Source organism: Podarcis muralis, chromosome 1, assembly GCF_964188315.1.
Source record: "Podarcis muralis chromosome 1, rPodMur119.hap1.1, whole genome shotgun sequence".
Taxonomy (NCBI): Eukaryota; Metazoa; Chordata; class Lepidosauria; order Squamata; family Lacertidae; genus Podarcis; species Podarcis muralis.
Genome location: NC_135655.1, coordinates 136,561,954 through 136,580,348, shown reverse-complemented (window position 1 = coordinate 136,580,348; position 18,395 = coordinate 136,561,954). Strand labels below are relative to the sequence as shown.

At 43.3% G+C, this 18,395-nt stretch overlaps 1 protein-coding gene across 1 annotated transcript in view; it reads left to right on the top strand.

The window, feature by feature from the left end:
- Window positions 1-18,395, top strand: part of UNC80 (unc-80 subunit of NALCN channel complex) — a 170,247-nt gene that overhangs the window by 57,896 nt on the left and 93,956 nt on the right. Inside the window, 3 exon segments of the mRNA XM_077919672.1 lie at window positions 3-88; window positions 6,857-7,069; window positions 9,620-9,755. Of these exon segments, the coding sequence (XP_077775798.1) occupies window positions 3-88; window positions 6,857-7,069; window positions 9,620-9,755 (435 nt within the window).

Below are 18,395 nucleotides of genomic sequence, written 5' to 3'. Positions count from 1 at the left end.
AGGCATGAAGCGCTTTCAGTTTCTCTTAAACTGTTGTGAGCCAGGAACAATCCCTGATGCCTCTATCCTGGCAGCTGCCCTCGATCTTGTAAGTAACTGCATGATGTTTCTTGAACACTCTTCACAACCAATAATTCAATAATGCATAAGCTGCGATGTGAAGTGGGAAGAGATTTTTAAAAACACACAAGGAAAGTATGCAATAAATGCTAAGTACAAACAAGGAAATTTTCGTGTATCTGCGAATATATACCTGGATAGGATATTTGATTTACTAGATTTGTGCTGCACCTAAAGAAAACAGCTCTTTTAATAACAGATGGGTAGCCGTGTTGGTCTGCCATAGTCAAAACAAAAAAAATTCCTTCCAGTAGCACCTTAAAGACCAACTAAGTTAGTTCTTGGTATATCTGAAGAAGTGTGCATGCACACGAAAGCTCATACCAAGAACTAACTTAGTTGGTCTTTAAGGTGCTACTGGAAGGAATTTTTTTTGTTTTAGCTCTTTTAATATTCAGATTTCTTTAAGGGTCCACATTTCACAACTATTACTAAGCCTCTATAAATGTCTTATAAACAGAAGACTGGTATATATGGCTCCAACTACTTTAACTCCGCAGAGATGTTCAGCTGATGCTATAAATAACTGAAGCAAGCCATAGCTGTGAGTCTCAAGTAATTCACTGTGGGGGGCAGAAGGGTAGGGGAGTCTTCAAAGCTTTCTGGTATATGACTTATTCATCGAATGGTGATTTGTGGATCCAAGGCCTAGATGATCCAAGCCCAGCATAGATGATGATTTTTCAATCTTGCAGTTGCTTCAGCTACTTTGTTCTTCTTGCTTTCCTTGCATCTCATTCACCCTCTGTGCCTTTGGTTGGTTTTACAGCGATTGTGATTCAAATCACTGCTTTGGTATTTAAAATCCCTTGTATTGCATGGCATGTATTTCTGCACATGCACACACGTTTACAATTCACTAGCAGTATCATGTCAGTTCAGCTGGGCAGCTTTCTACATGCATCAGTTATTTGACAGCAGCTAGATTCAGGGCTTATCCACACTTACCTTTTGCTCTGCACTTTGTAGGCAAAGGTCTGGGCGTTTTTTATTTATATTTTTGTCTGGCGCTTCTTTGCTCACTTCAACCAGTATTATTTCTCAGCATACAGTATTTTTTAAAAAATCAATTAAAACATTTAAAGTGGGGGGGCTCTGTTCCTGGAATCCTTTTTTTTAGTCTTTGCAGAGCCTCATTTCTAAGGGCCTACATACCATCACAACTTCAAAGCTACATATCTTCTTCCATATATAAAGTGGGGAGTGAGGCAAGAGGGGCTGCAGAATCAGTAAAATGACTTTCATCCATCCAAATAGCCTCCCTGCCCCAGAGCCCAAGCACTGTTTGTTTGGACCAGGTACAAACAGGTCACATACCATCCCCGCTCCCCTTGCCAAATAAAAGGTCTTGTCTCTTTTGAAAATTGATTGATAGCTTCTTAAGGTCTCTTTGTTTAAGCTCCATAGGTATTATTGTGGCTTGGTTTACAGCCAGTATATCGCATGCATACACAAATGACAACTAGCATTTATGCACCCATTCCCATTCCCATTTTGTCTGGAGCCTGGCTCATGCCTTTTTAGGAAACTTGTGAACTGTACAGGCTCCCACTATCCCGTCTATCTGATGGATTCTGTGTCATGTGGTTTTTCTTCCCGGGGATAGACAATACCAGCAAGGGACTAAGGGATGATGAGATTTGTAGTTCTCAAGTAGGCATGTTGCATGGGTAGGCAAACATCCCTGTTTCTCAAATTGCAAGTATTAAGAGTTTCAAATTACAAGCACCCTCTCTGGGCCTGGGCGAGTGGCAGGTAACTGTTCAGAACACTGCTTCTTCTCCGGCAATTGCTGTAAATCGCACATGGGCACGCCAAATGATACAGGGAAATAAGTTTGTATAGACACCTTCAAGCACATTCTTCAAATTCAACCTCAGTTTTCATCTTATGGGCTGCTTCCCTCTCCTTAACCTCTAGGGCTGAGTAAACTGCTGTCCCTCCTTCCCACAGTGCTTAGGCCTGCCCTGCACCTACTCATAGAATGGTAGAATTGGAAGGGTCCACAAGGGTCATCTAGTCCAACCCCTTGCAGTGCAGAAATATTTTGCCCAATGTGGCGCTCAAATCCATGATCCTGAGATAAAGAGTCTCATGCTCTGCTGGATGACCTGTGTCCAAAGTGTTTAACTGGGAGTTAAGTTTTGCCTTTGTTTTATCTTGCCATATTTAAAACCAGCGAAAGAACTGTAATGGAGGAAGTGGGGAGGCCATTTTGTAAGCAGAATTTCAAAGAAAGTGCCCATCTTGTTAGAACTTTGTGGCGATGTTTTGCTTTCTGTTGTTGACCGTGAGTGGAGTGGTAACCTGTGGTTCTTTTCAGCTATGCATCTCCTGGCTGATTCATTTCTCCTCATTTGTGGTGTGTTTCTCTGTGGTGTGAATCCATCCTTACCCATTCTGTCACACATCTTCATCTTTCTCTCGCTGCTTCTTCAGATTGCTCTGGGTGTAAGGTAAGCTATTGCAGGGTATTTTCATAATACCTTGACATTCAGCATGCAAATTTTCTCTGAGGACAATGCTTATAACACTTGCTTTACGTGTAAGGATGGGTCAACAGGAATTTGCATCACAAGTCCTTTTGACTGAGAGACCTCTTTAGGCATAAGATCCTGCAGGAATTAATTATGCAATCAAGAACTAAGGGCCTTGTTGCCAGGCAATGAACTCCTTTTGAGCAGACCAGGGACAAACCATAGCTTACAGTTTAAAGCATGTTTAACTTGGCATGCTTAGAACTGCACATACCTATTTCTTTAGGAAAATGAACCATGGGAATTCTGAACAGGGGCACGACATGGGAGTAGATGCTCCCTGCAGTATGTCACCCCAAAACACCCCTCAAATGTGCTATTTGCACATGAAGGTGCTGGACCAGTTCCAAGCACATTTATTAAAACACTTTGTCCAGTGGCTGGGAAAACCTGATTTAGAACTCAAGGATGATGGGTTTTGTAGTCCAACAACATTTGGAAGACCACAGGTTCCCTCATCCCTCATGCTCTACAGTAGGTTTTTCTCAGTTTTGAACTCAAGGTTGTCTTCTAAATGTACTCTTCTGTTCCATGCCCCTCTCTCCCACTAAGCAACAGCAAACTGCTTGGCACATGAACACTCAGAATCTGACCAGGCGAGCCTGATGGCTCTCTGCAGTCTTATGTTGCTGTTGCTATTTACTTAGTAAATTTGTATTCTATCCTTCATCCGTAGGTCTCAGGCCGTTTCACAGCATAAAAATACAATATGTATATATAATGAATAGAACGAAGTAGAATATGGACTTGCTTCAGGACCTGTTTGCATTTGAGGCTGGTTTTGTGGGAATGTCTCCTAAGGCACCTTTTGCCATGAAGGAATGCCCTGCCCTGGAATATTCATTTGGCTTCCACTATAGCATTCAGACTTTCCATTCCCGGCTGAAAACGTTTTTGTCCGGACAGGCATTTGGTCTGTTAGATACTTAAAGTTTGTTCTCTTGCCCTCCTCCACCCAATGCTCTTGTTCTCTCTTATTATTTGATTGGTGTTATATGCTGGTTTTTGTTTTTCATTTTTATTAACATTTTTTATGTCTTACTGAATTCTGTTGGGTTGTTTTTTGTGGATTGTTGTTTTGCATTTTGCATTGGATCTCATTGTGAATTGCCTTGAGTGTCTCATATTGGGGCAGAAAGACAGGATAATTTCAAAGAAGGAATATATTCATTTTTACCCACAGCTGCATGGTAAGGTTCTGTGGGCCGGGGAAGTAACCCTCTGGAGTTAGTGGGGCTGCACTTTTAGCCCCGCCCTTGATGTTGAGTGATTTTCCTCTAACTGCGTGATAGGCATGGTTGTCTGTAGAGAGACCCCTCAGCATGCAAGTTCTTGTCTGCATTGGAGGAAATAGATGTAACCCCAGGGTCATCAGAATCAATACAGTAACATTTTAATAGAACCAGGCTCCCTCCCAGATACACACACACACACACACACACACACACACACACACACACACGTTTTATAATCAGACCAACAAGTGTGATTCACATGATATCTGGTTGTCAAGCCAAATGACAAGAAGATCTTGTCGCACCTTAAGAACTAATAAATACACCGTGACATAATCTCTTCTGGGCCATAGCTGTTTCATCAAATATGGATTTGCAGCAGAATCAAGGGCTGATGGAGCCAATACCTGTGGAATGGTCTCTCTAACTTTTTAATTAATGGACTTTGGGGATGTATCATATTAAGAAATTAAATATGTAGCCTTTGCAAGTGAGAGGTTCAGCTGGAGAGGTTGTGGAGAGGTTATTATTACTCGTGTTGTGGATTTGCCACAAACCATAGGGCAGTAGTCAAGTAAGTTTCAAGTAGAACCACTGAAATTAATGGGTATGACTATGTTAGTAACATTAATTTCACTGGGTCTACTCTGAGTAAAACTTAGTTTAGTACAACCCATAGATCTTATTGCAAAGTGTCCTCTCATATTTGAAGAACGCAATCCAGCAGTTAGCACAAAATTGAATTAAAATGTGCATCACAAGAAGAGATAAGAGGAACGATAAACAAGGTGAGTATTATTTCAAAATGTACTTGGGACTGGGACACCAGTAACTATGGTTTGCCATAAATCAGGAAGTTGCTAATTGAATTGAGACGGGGAACATCAAAAGAAGGGGGGAATGTGAGCACATGGCTTGTTCTTATAGTGCCAAACCAAGGTGAACTGGCCTAATGTTTTATGAGCTAGGAACTGCTCCAGTTTGAATTGCTTACTATATTGGATCCAAATGTCTGCAGCATTCAGGTCAACCTAGATGAAAAAGTCTTTGCACCTTTTATTCCTGGAGGCTCTAGACCAGGAATTTTCAGTCTGATGCCTTTGGGTGCCATGACACCCATCAAGGCTTCCAGTGGTAGCCCTAGACAGGTATCATGGACTATGACTTTCATCGTTGTTGTGAAGCAGGACCTGGAGGAATTTTACCCTTATGCTTTTCATATAATCAGTTATCCATACAATCAGTTATCAGTTATCAATATATTCATATAACCAGATATTTCTACAGTGATTCTATAATCCATGTTTGAATCGTGAAAGCTTCTGCTTAGCCTAATAGCAAATTGCTTAGATCTGAGAAATCCGAAATGAACCTTGTCCCAGTACCTCCTTGTTCTCTCCCTATCTCACTGAACAATAAAGGGGGGAGCGATAAATCTGATGTGCTGGCACATTTCCCCCCTTGTCCAGACAAGGTCTGAGCAGTGAAACAGGAAACCGCAGAATGTCCCTTATAGCAGATGGCCGCTTAGGAGCTCAACAGCCAAAGTTCCTCTTTACTTGCTATAAATCTGGGGGAAAGGTTGGACTGGTGTTCAAACTAAAAAGCAGAAGTTGGGAGAGAACTCTTTGTACGGTCAGGAGCAAGGCTTGTATTGCGCTGATTAGCTTATTTTGCTGCCGTTCGCAATTGTATCCTATTATGTCATGATCTGTGATGTATGTACTCAGGTATAAAAGCCCCTGGGCGATAGGGCTCAGGGCCCAGTCTTTTGGAAAAGATTCCACTGGGTCAATTATTGCTCAGCAATAAACCTCACTTTCCTTTTCTCCAATTGCTGCGTCTGTCAATTCTTGGACTATCTGAATTGGTCACTGGTACCTTTTAAAATCCTTGCAAGAGTTATACAACTGTTGTAGCCCTTCTAGAAAGTAACTTATGGGGCAAAATGTGCAGGTACCTTCTAAGTGATTTCTGTGCAATGAGAGTGGTGTATATTTTTCCTACTCCTGAGGAATGCTACCTGTTTTTATTAGAAGCGACAGCATCTCTCTCTCTCTGTGTGATCTCCACAATAAGAACCAGCAGCAAATAGCTGGTTTCCCATAGTAAGCATAAGGTTGTCAGGGATGGTTGTCTCTCTTATATTGTGTAATGCCATGCTTCCCATTGCAGCCACTTTGTGTTGTGGCACACACCTTCTATTGCAGCCATAGGAACCAACTCCTAGGGGCCGAGGTCCCTTCACCCCACCAATAAAGTATTTGAGGGGGCTGCATCTCAAAAGTTGGTGGACATTGCCATTCAAATGGTGTGTGTGCACCACATCATGTGATTGATTATGTGGGGTATTGTTTCCTATCCCCATCCCCAATATTTTATTCACGTTGGCAAACCTGATGGCAGCCATTTTGAGACTGGCACCCCCAGCACTCTCAGATTTAAAATATACCCACTGGTCAAAAAAGAGTGATGACTACCTGCTCTAGAATCATGGAAACGGCACTGCCTGAAGATCAGGGGCATGCCATTTAAAGGTTTTTAGTAGGAATATAAAAAAGCAGTCTTGTCTTCAGAACTTTCATTGGGAATATCAGCAACCTGGCTGTGGGTGTTGCAATTCAATTCAGTGGATACTTGCTCCTAAGAAAGCAAAATCAGTATATTTAATAATAGCACTTAACAATTTTTCTCTAAATAACTGAAGAGAAACTGTAACTATGGCATTGCTTGTTTGGTTGAAGCCATTACCAAATTGATATTATAGGCTACTTCTGCCCTTGTCATCTAATGAATTGGCATGACCACATGAGCGATCTATCATATTTGACTCAATAAACTACCTTGTGGCTGAATTATGAAATCTAAATCCTGTCAGTTTGAGTATATAAATTGGTACCACATTTTTTAAGAAATGTTTGGGTTTTTAAAAACTGTTAATGACATTTTCACAACACATTCTAGGAGGCACCAGTGGTAGCAAGAGCCGCCCTTTTCCTGGAATGTGCTCGCTTCGTTCACCGCTGCAACCGTGGCAACTGGCCAGAGTGGATGAAGGGACACCATGTGAACATCACTAAAAAGGGTCTTTCCCGTGGGCGCTCCCCAATAGTGGGGAACAAACGTAACCAGAAGTTACAGTGGAACGCGGCCAAGCTCTTCTATCAATGGGGAGATGTAAGTTCAACCTTTCTCTCTCTCTCTCTCTCTCTCTCTCTCTCTCTCTCTCGTAATCAACATTATTCAGAAACATTTGTGTTTAGTTCTGAACATTCCATATTGCTTTCTAGACCTATCTGGAAACAGGAAACAGGTACATGCTAGAAACCTGGAAGTCAGAGTAGCCACCTTCAGAAGTTATCCTCCACCAGCCTGCATCACATGAGCAGAGCAGTACCATGTGCAATGCCTTCTGGTGCATGTGACCTGGATGGCTGTCACTTTGCCTTTCAAAGGTCTTTCTCAGTGGTGTTTTATGAGATGCTTTGGGAGAAGGCAAGTAAGCGAGAGAGCCAGCCAGCCCAGCCCAACAAGTGTCACTGGTTTCAGCTGGTGAGGATGGTAATGGTGAGCTGAGAGCTGTCATTGGGAATGACTGGGTGGGGGACCTGTCACCACTCCTTTCTTCATCCACAGCCTGAGACAGTCTCCTGATTCTGCCTAATGATAGAAATGGCCAATGAAGGAAGGGGGGGGGGGGAGCTGAGATAAGGATGCAGCGTGGAGAGAGAATATTCATCCAGTTCAGTTACATGTACTTTTAAGTTTAAGTTGGGTGAGAAGGACTAAAGGGATTGCACAGTTGAACTCCATCTTCCTTATTAATTTCTTTTTTAAAAACACCTGCACATATAAAGCTTACCTGGAGAGGAGGATTCCAGCTTTTTCTTCTTAGTACAGTTGCATTTGACTTTATTCAGTTCTTTTCATTTTAGCTTCTCATTTTTCATTTTAGTTTCTCATTTTTCAGCTTGCTGTGTTTCTGCATCAGTTTGCAGTTTTTTTAAAGTCCTCATGAAAATTTGTATAAGACTTTGTTTTATGTGACATAATGATTACATAGAATATTATTTGAATTTGTTATATGATCCATTCTGGGATTTCTGTGTGCTGCAGAGGGAGTAGAAATCTAATAAATAAAAAAGAGTTCCTGGTTTGACTGTTGCTTCTGCCTTAAGGCAAATCACTCTATGCTGGGCTTGTCCCTCAGTCTTCAATATGTGGGTAATGATGCTGATCTGCCTTATGGGACTCTCATAAGGATTATCGAAAGATATGTTGAAGTACTTGGAGCATTTTAAAGTACTGTATAAATGTTAAGTTTTATGATAATAATCTATTCTATTTCTTTTCAAATTTTGAACCAGTTCAATATAAACAGAAACATGTTAAAAAATGGAAACTAATGGAGTTTGAACCCTTTGGATCATTTAAATTAGAGGCGTGCCCTGGCCACCAGATTTGGTTCAGACCAAATATTTTAGAGACTATGTCTTTCCCTTTTGACAGAACTGGATGGAATTTGGAGTCATACCAGCCCTTCCAGAGTGGATAAAGCTTGCCAATTTATGGGCAAATCAGCCCAGGTGCTAGGCACTGTTTGAAGCTTAATTTTGTTTAAAAAGCAGGGGGGACCCCTGAATCTCCCTAAGTGTTTTGTGGGCAAATTGGTCTGAAAATTGCAGGCATGAGAGAGATGCCCCTGGGTAAGAAACCTGCCAAATTGTAGATAAATAAGTAAAGGAGATTTGAAGCCAAACTTGATTTTAGTTTGAGAAGAACTAAAAGAGTTTAGGGACGCGGGTGGCGCTGTGGGTAAAACCTCAGCGCCTAGGACTTGCCGATCGCATGGTCGGCGGTTCGAATCCCTGCAGTGGGGTGCGCTCCCGTTGCTCGGTCCCAGCGCCTGCCAACCTAGCAGTTCGAAAGCACCCTTAAAAGTGCAAGTAGATAAATAGGTACCGCTTTATAGCGGGAAGGTAAACGGCGTTTCCGTGTGCTGCGCTGGTGCTGGCTCGCCAGAGCAGCTTCTTCACGCTGGCCACGTGACCCGGAAGTGTCTCCGGACAGCGCTGGCCCCCGGCCTCTTAAGTGAGATGGGCGCACAACCCTAGAGTCTGGCAAGACTGGCCCGAACGGGCAGGGGTACCATTACCTTTACCTTTAAAAGAGTTTTGCTTTCTGTGTAAAACATTCTCTTACTGCAAGCTTAACCTTTCAGGCATAACAGAGCTCCCCTCTCTGCCCACTCACCTCTTGATATCTTCCTCAAGCTTAGAGAGGTATGCTCAGCTCTGAAAATCTCCTCCTTCCCACATTGTTTTCCTCAGGGTAGAGACTTGAGCAAAGCTGCTCCACCTCCCCTCAGCACCCTGGTGTTTTCCCTATGTGGTAAGCTTAGAGACATAGTTTTTCTTTTAGTAGATGGTTGTCTGCAATGTTTTAATGCCAGGGTCACTGAGGCCCCTCTAAGTGCTTTACAGTTCTCTGCTTCAACTCATGCAGCCTCTTACAGATCCCCTCTTTACCTTGAACAAGTCGCAGAACAGTCCCACCTGATAAATCCCACCTGATAAATTTGCAAACACCCCTAATCTCAGTCTTTAACTCTTTCAAGCACACCGGCCATGTTCTTTATTTGAAACCTCCGGCTCTCTGGTGAAGCTTTGCTACCATAAGTTACCTTTGTAACACTTCATTATTTTCCTTCTTTCTTTCTCTTGGCAGGCAATTGGCATCCGTCTCAACGAACTCTGCCATAGTGAGAGTGAGAGCCCAGCCAATCTGCTGGGCCTCATTTATGATGAGGAGACCAAGCGAAGACTGAGAAAGGAGGATGAGGAAGAAGACTTTTTAGATGACAGTAAGGAGACTCCCTTTACTACAAGAACCCCCGCTTGTAAGAATCTCTGCTTTAGGAACACTTAATTCTTTTTTATTTTCCTCTTTCATTCCCTTTCCACCCAATTGTATTCCACACTTACCTCCCTTTCCCTCTCTATCTATCTGTGCCAAGATGTAACATGTCATGTAGTGGTAGCAGCAGCAAAAAGGAATTGGATCCACAGAACAAGGAGAATAAGACTTTAATTCAGTGCAGCTAGTCATGTTCAACAGATAGTGGGACTCACCTTTCCATCTGCACCCAAATATTACTTCCAGCAGGTTCAGAGGGGTCTGGATGAGCATTACAATGCAGATACAAGCATGCACCTGAACTCTTACTGGCTCTGTGTGCCATGGACCATATATCTGTGGTAATTAGAGATGAAAGTCAAATTTGGTTCTCTTTGCATTTAAAGGTAAAGGACCCCTGACAGTTAAGTCCAGTCGCGAACAACTCTGGGGTTGCGGCGCTCATCTCACTTTACTGGCTGAGGGAGCCAGCGCACAGCTTCTGGGTCATGTGGCCAGCATGACTAAGCCGCTTCTGGCGAACCAGAGCAGTGCACGGAAACGCCGTTTACCTTCCCGCCGGAGCGGTACTTATTTATCTACTTGCACTTTTTGGCATGCTTTCAAACTGCTAGATAGGCAGGAGCTGGGACCAAGCAATGGGAGCTCACCCCATCGCAGGGATTCAAACTGCCAACCTTCTGATTGGCAAGCCCTAGGCTTTGGAGTTTAGACCACATTTAAAGGTGATTTTCCTTAATTTGTACTTTCCAAAAAAATATGTGAACACAGCCAACTTCCAAGATTCACACTTCTCTTAATTTCGCAACAAAAGCCAAGTAGTCGGTACAGAAATACGTATGCCAGGGTAAAGTGTGCATAAAAATGCATATAGCATGAAAGGTATTATATTAGGGGAAATTGCATAGAAATGTGTGTGTGCTTGGAGAAATTTGCACTAATGTGCTGGTGCAGTTTCATGTGGACTTTAGTGGGGGGAAATCCACAAACTGCCATGGAAATAAGATGAACTTGTTACTGGAAAAGTGAGAAAAAGAGAAAGATTTACCCATCTCTGATGGTATTACACATTAGTTGCATGAAGAAGGTCTGATGTTCTGTTCTGGCATTGACATTTAAAATAATTTCACATGGCAATGCCTGGAAATACCATTTTTGTACCAGTCAGAGTACATCAGGGATGGGGAACCAGCTTCCATCACCCCATCTTGCATGGCAATGGCCAGGGATGGTGGGAGATGCAGTTCAACAATATCTGGAGGATCTTAGATTCCCCACCGCTGGAGTGCACAGTAATGGTTTAGATAGACCAATGACCTTACTCAACAGAAGGCAACTTTTTATGTCCAGCGCTCCTTCTGGATGTGGTTCTCCTTGAATTGAATTGACCAACCATGAATAAAATTGATTGAACTCTGTTAGCTTTTGGATGAATCATAGAATCATAGAGTTGGAAGAGACCACAAGGGCCATCGAGTCCAACCCCCTGCCAAGCAGGAAACACCATCAGAGCACTCCTGACATATGGTTGTCAAGCCTCTGCTTAAAGACCTCCAAAGAAGGAGACTCCACCACACTCCTTGGCAGCAAATTCCACTGTCGAACAGCTCTTACTGTCAGGAAGTTCTTCCTAATGTTTAGGTGGAATCTTCTTTCTTGTAGTTTGGATCCATTGCTCCGTGTCCGCTTCTCTGGAGCAGCAGAAAACAACCTTTCTCCCTCCTCTATGTGACTTCCTTTTATATATTTGAACATGGCTATCATATCACCCCTTAACCTCCTCTTCTCCAGGCTAAACATGCCCAGCTCCCTTAGCCGTTCCTCATAAGGCATCGTTTCCAGGCCTTTGACCATTTTGGTTGCCCTCCTCTGGACACGTTCCAGTTTGTCAGTGTCCTTCTTGAACTATGGTGCCCAGAACTGGACACAGTACTCCAGGTGAGGTCTGACCAGAGCAGAATACAATGGCACTATTACTTCTCTTGATCTAGATGCTATACTCCTATTGATGCAGCCTAGAATTGCATTGGCTTTTTTAGCTGCCGCATCACACTGTTGGCTCATGTCAAGTTTGTGGTCAACCAAGACTCCTAGATCCTTTTCACATGTACTGCTCTCAAGCCAGGTGTCACCCATCTTGTATTTGTGCCTCTCATTTTTTTTGCCCAAGTGCAATACTTTACATTTCTCCCTGTTAAAATTCATCTTGTTTGTTTTGGCCCAGTTCTCTAATCTGTCAAGGTCGTTTTGAAGTGTGATCCTGTCCTCTGGGGTGTTAGCCACCCCTCCCAGTTTGGTGTCATCTGCAAATTTGATCAGGATGCCCTTGAGTCCATCATCCAAGTCGTTGATAAAGATGTTGAATAAGACCGGGCCCAAGACAGAACCCTGTGGCACCCCACTAGTCACTCTTCTCCAGGATGAAGAGGAACCATTGATGAGCACCCTTTGGGTTCTGTCAGTCAGCCAGTTACAAATCCACTGAGTGGTAGCATAGTCAAGTCCGCATTTTACCAGCTTCTTTACAAGAATATCATGGGGCACCTTGTCAAATGCCTTGCTGAAATCAAGGTAGGCTACATCCACTGCGTTCCCTTCATCTACCAAGGTTGTAATTCTGTCAAAAAACGAGATCAGGTTAGTCTGACATGACTTATTTTTCAGAAATCCATGCTGACTATTGGTGATCACAGCATTCCTTTCTAGGTGCTCACAGACTGTTTGCTTAATGATCTGCTCCAGAATCTTCCCTGGTATTGATGTCAGACTGACTGGGCGGTAATTATTTGGGTCCTCTCTTTTCCCCTTTTTGAAAATAGGTACAACATTTGCCCTCCTCCAGTCTGCCGGGACTTCGCCTGTTCTCCAGGAATTCTCAAAGATGACTGCCAGTGGTTCTGAGATCACATCTGCCAGTTCTTTTAATACTCTTGGATGCAGTTCATCTGGCCCTGGAGACTTGAATACATCTAAACTAGCCAAGTATTCTTGTACTATCTCCTTAGTTATTCTGGGCTGTGTTTCCTCTGCTGAATCATTTGCTCCAAATTCTTCAAGTCGGGCATTGTTTTCTTTATCGGAGAAGACTGAGGCAAAGAAGGCATTGAGGAGTTCAGCCCTTTCTGTGTCCCCTGTTTGCATTTCACCATCTTCTCCTCTGAGTGACCCCACGGTTTCTTTGTTCTTCCTTTTGCTACGGACATACCCATAAAAGCCTTTTTTGTTGCTTTTAACCTCTCTAGCAAGCCTGAGTTCATTCTGTGCTTTAGCACAGAATGACTGTTTGCCAGGTAGTTTTGATGGTCCTCCTTTCAAAAACACTGGGCATGTTTTATGTATGTAGTCCATATATAGTGAAAGTGGGTAAATAAGTATTTAATTAATTACATACAAAGATCCTGATCCTGAAGGGAACCTGCTGAGATTTTTAGTCAGTTTCCTCTGTTGCATCCAAAAGTGTACACCGACCAGATCATTACAGGTGCTCCCTTAGAAGCCACAGCTGTTACAAACTTATTACAGATCTGCAGAAACTATTAGTTCTTAACTGAGACAATGTCATTTTAAAAACTATAAGTGGAACCTTAATGCTATAAATTATGTGGATGAGATAGCCTTCCAGATATAAGATAGTATTCATCTCCACTCCCTTAATATTTACACACCAGAACCAAAACTACATGGAAATTAGGTTAGTGTAAACTAGATATCAAATGTTCATGTGTTCATTGCATTAAAAACATGGAAAACAGGACATCGTATAATGCAGTGTTACAATAGTACATATTCTTTATGAAGGCAGGAGGTTTTTAAAATCAAAATGAATATGCAGAACATGACAAGACCTCATGCCAATACAGAGTGCAGTTTACACTGATGTTCAGTACAATATCCTCTCCAAACATCATATTCGTGTGTGAGCTCGCGCTACTGTTTTCCAAAAAGCATGTAATCCATTAGAGCTTTTTGTAAGTTTGTTGGCTTTGTTCTACAATTGCAGTGTTCTAAGAACAGGGACGCGGGTGGCGCTGTGGGTTAAACCACAGAGCCTAGAACTTGCCGATCAGAAGGTCGGCAGTTCGAATCCCCGTGACGGGGAATGCTCGGTCCCTGCTCCTGCCCACCTAGCAGTTTGAAAGCACGCCAAAGTGCAAGTAGATAAATAGGTAGCGCTCCAGCAGGAAGGTAAACGGCATTTCCGTGTGCTGCTCTGGTTTGCCAGAAGCGGCTTAGTCATGCTGGCCACATGACCTGGAAGCTGTACGCCGGCTCCCTCGGCCAATAAAGTGAGATGAGCACCGCAACCCCAGAGTCGGTCACGACTGGACCTAATGGTCAGGGGTCCCTTTATCTTTACCTTTTAAGAACAGATTAGTAAAAAGCTATGGAGGAACGCTAGTATAAATATTTGGGTTAGAATCCTAGTTAAAATATGTAATTAATGGAGGCAGGTGTTGTCTTCTCTCTTTACATAGACATAGTTTGAAGTTTAAAGCAGGAGTATATGTAGAGGGGTCTTTATCTTCACCCTCACATTGCAAACATTGCTCAAGTTGCTGTCTACATGGAGTAAAATTGGAGGTATTTAATGGAGTAAAATTGGAGATATTTAATGGGACTAGGTAGGTCTAGCTGCATGACTGCTTCGTTATGAGTGAACATAGAGAACAAAGTGGGATATCTAAGTCAGAGAGGTGTGGGCATCTAGAATTTGACATCCCTCCTGAATACATCTAATTCTTTTCTCCCCAAGTGCTGCAATGCATGGCATAATTTGATAATGATTATGATAGCTGTGTGTAGAGAATTGCCTCTCTGCAAATGCCTGTTATGTCTTCATGTTCTATTAGACTTTCTAGAGATACAATGGAATTATTAGTTTCCTAGTGACAGTTTCAGAAAAATATATTTATAGACATACTTTCATTTGTATAAATTGTCCCTCGGAAGAACTACTGTTTAGAGAAGGCCGCGACAATGGAGGTGTGGAGAAGGACTATAGCTCTATGGTGTCTCTTTTGTGTGTGAAGATGCCTTCCTGCGTATTTCAAGCTTCATGGAAAAGGGCTGAAGAAATTAGTGGCTCTCTGTAGTTGCATATGCTAAGAAAGGGAAAGGAGGATAACAAGGAAGTGTGCAGATATACCAGCTTTGCTAATTCTGGTACTCTGCCCCCCACCCAATTCTTATCACTCTCTGTTTCTTAACCTACTAACTACAGTGACACTGATTTCTTCTAGCAGTCTTCAGACTTAAATAGTTAGCACATAGAGATTTTGGCACATTCCATGTTTCCCCAAGTGGCTTTGGCACTTACCTGGCTTTGGTTTCCTTTTGGTGGAAAAATCGTTTGAGCAGTAGCTACTTTTCTGTGCATCCTCCAGCTGGTCCCAGAACTTCAATTCTAGTAGAAGAGAGAGTTGTGTGCCGAGAGAGCTGGAAAGCAGGGGGGAAATTGACATTTAGAGGGTGCTCCCCACTTATGCGATTTTTGCTTATGTGTGCAGGGGCCCAGAACGCAACCCCTGCATAAGTAGAGGGACACCTGTACATAAATCTAAACTGGGAGAAAGCTCACAGAATGCCCATGGATAATATCAGCTGTGTGCAGAGTGTTCCTCTCAGGACCTGGGCCTAGAAACCCTAAAAGGTGATGAGATCTAATTTGGGGGTTGGAGCTTAATTTCATCGATTGAGTTGAACTAACTGGCTAAATCTGTCATGGACAGAGGCGAGACAAACCTGAAGCTTGGCTTGACGGTCCTATGGTGATGTGCTAGAGCCCACTCTCATGTATGGCCCATGATGTGACAGTTGTGACAGAATGTCCTTTTGATGGACACATCTGGCACTACTGTTGAGTGTTAGGCAAGGTGAGGAGAGACTTTACTTAGCTCAGACCTCCCCTCCTCTCCCTTCTTGATTCTCTCAGGGCCATAGCTGGAAGGGCAGTCATTAGGCTTCTAGGAACTAAGCAGCAATCATCTGATAAACAAAGACTACTTCATCATTACGTTATATGAGCAGTGCAATGAATACTGCCAGGGAGACAAAGTCCATCATGGCCCCAAGCCGGCTGCCGGACGTTCCATCGATCTCCCGTAGTCACGCAGTATCAGCAATTAGTGACACGAGCTCTAGAAAATAGCTTGCCACATTCCAGGGCTGGTGCACACTCTTATCAGCAGATAATGCACAGCAAAAGATGCACGCAGGAGAGCATATTTACAAGTTTATTCAGTGTTGGTCAGAACAAAGAAAAACATGACTGCCTGCTTCAGCGTTCAGGCATGAAGAGAGAAACGAAAGCAAAGACACAACAGAAACATCCTGTGAAACAGGAAATACGCAGGCTGTGACACAAACATCCTGCTCCCTTTTAAGGTGGAACGGAAATATCCTAACATCCTTCCCCTTTCCGTGTAACCTGTAGTACCTGTGGTTCAACCCAATTGCAACCTTTGTACATAAACCTTAAGTTGTTCTCTGTTAACAACCTTAGACAACAGATCAGCAGGAATTTCATTTCCTGGCATGTAGGACACCTGAATGAGTCCTTTCTGAATACACTCTCTTGCACGATGTAGCTTAATCTGCAAGTACTTGGTTCTTTGCTTGCAACTCTCCGAGTTCAGCAAAGCCAAACAAGATCTATTGTCTTGATACACTTGTATAGGACATTTCACAGAAACTCTGATGTCCTTAAACAGTTGCATCAACCATTCACAATCCATGAGTGAAAATGACAGAGCATTGAGTTCTGCTTCACAGGAACTTAGGCTCACTGTCGTCTGCTTTTTGCACAACCAGTCAAACAGGCAGTGGTTGTACATGTAGCATACTCCAGAAGTGCTTGTACCATCCGTGGTGTCACTTCCAAAACTTGCATCTGCAAAGATTTCAAGACCTCCAGTCTTCTGACTGGTGAACCTCAGCCTGTAGTGCAAAGTCCCTTTCAAATAGCGGGCTATGCGCTTCAGAGCTTTCCAATCCTGAACAGTAGGATTGTTAGCATGTCTGCTAAGCAGGTTAGTGCTTACAGCTATGTCAGGTCTTGAGCACCTAGCAATAAAATTCAACTTGCCTAGAATGCATCTGTACAGCGTTGTGTCAGAAAACGCTTCAGCAGTACTATCTACATGGTAACCTGTCACCATCGGTGTGTCTGCTGGGTTTGCATCAACCAAATTCAACCTTGTTAATACATCAGCAATTTTCTGTGTTTGGTGTACCAGAAAATTACCTGCTTCGTCCCTCTCCACCTGCAGAGAAAGATAGTTGGATACCTCACCAAGATCCTTCATGTCAAAGTGCTCCTTCAGCTGAGCTAGGGTGCTTTGATAGAAAGCCTGATTCTTCCAAAACATCAGAAGATCATCAACAAAACATAAACAATACAGTTTGTTTTGCCCCTCCTCCTTGACAAACACACATGGATCAGCCTTGCCCTGGTGAAAACCTAGAGAAAGCAACGTCTCAGTGAGTTTTGTGTTCCAACACCTGGCACTCTGCTTGAGACCATATAAGGATTTCTGCAGTTTACAGACCATTCCCTTCTGTATCTGCATCCCGTCAGGTGGAAGCATGTACAGCTCCTCCCCCAAAATCCCGTACAAAAAAGCTGTATTAATGTCATGATGGGAAACATGCAGTTTCTCGTCCGCAGCGATCTTGAGCATCAGCCGAATGCTCTCATATTTGACGGTGGGAGAGTAGGTCTCGTGGTAATCCTGTCCTGGTACCTGTGAAAAACCTCTGGCAACCAATCTGGCTTTGTGTCTGACAACCTTGCCATTCTGGTCTGTCTTGGCCTTGAAGACCCATTTGCTGCCAACCAGTCTCATCCCTGGGACTACCGGTACCAGTTCCCAAGTTTGGTTCCTATTCAAGGAATCAACTTCAGCCTTCATGGCATTAAGCCAAGGCTCAGCATCTTTAGAGGTTAACTCCTGAACCTCTTTGAAGCTTGAAGGTTCCCACACCTTCTCTGAGCTACTAAGAACAGCAGTTGCCGTCTTAGCAAACTCATCAGCAAATCTCTTTGGAGGTCTGCCCTTCGTGGCTCTCTCAGACTTGCATACTAGACGCAAATCTTCTGGACTCATCTCCTCTTTCTTAGGAGAAAAGTGACCAATGGTGAACAGTGGTTCTTCCAGTTGGTGTGAGATGGTCTGACTGAGGCCTTTGCGCTCTTGTAGTCTGCTGTGTCATCACTGTCACCGACATCAGCAGCAGCGCCGCCCACTGAGCTGGAATCCGAACTCTGATCATCATCATCATCCTCAGCTTCCTCAGCTTCCTCAGCATGATCTGCTTTTTTCACATCACCTTCATCTTCCTCTGGGTAACTCTGGAAAATTCCCACATTTCCCCCCCCCCCCACTTAGGATTGTACTCAACACTCCTTGTGAACTTAATGGACTTAGAGTCAGTCATCCATACTCTGTATGCACCTTTTTCGTACCCCATGAACAAACCATGTGCCCCACGCTTCCCAAGCTTGTTGCTTTGTGGGGTGTGTACCCACATGTCAGAACCAAAGATTCTCATGTGCTTGACGCAAGGTTTCTTACCAAACATCTTCTCA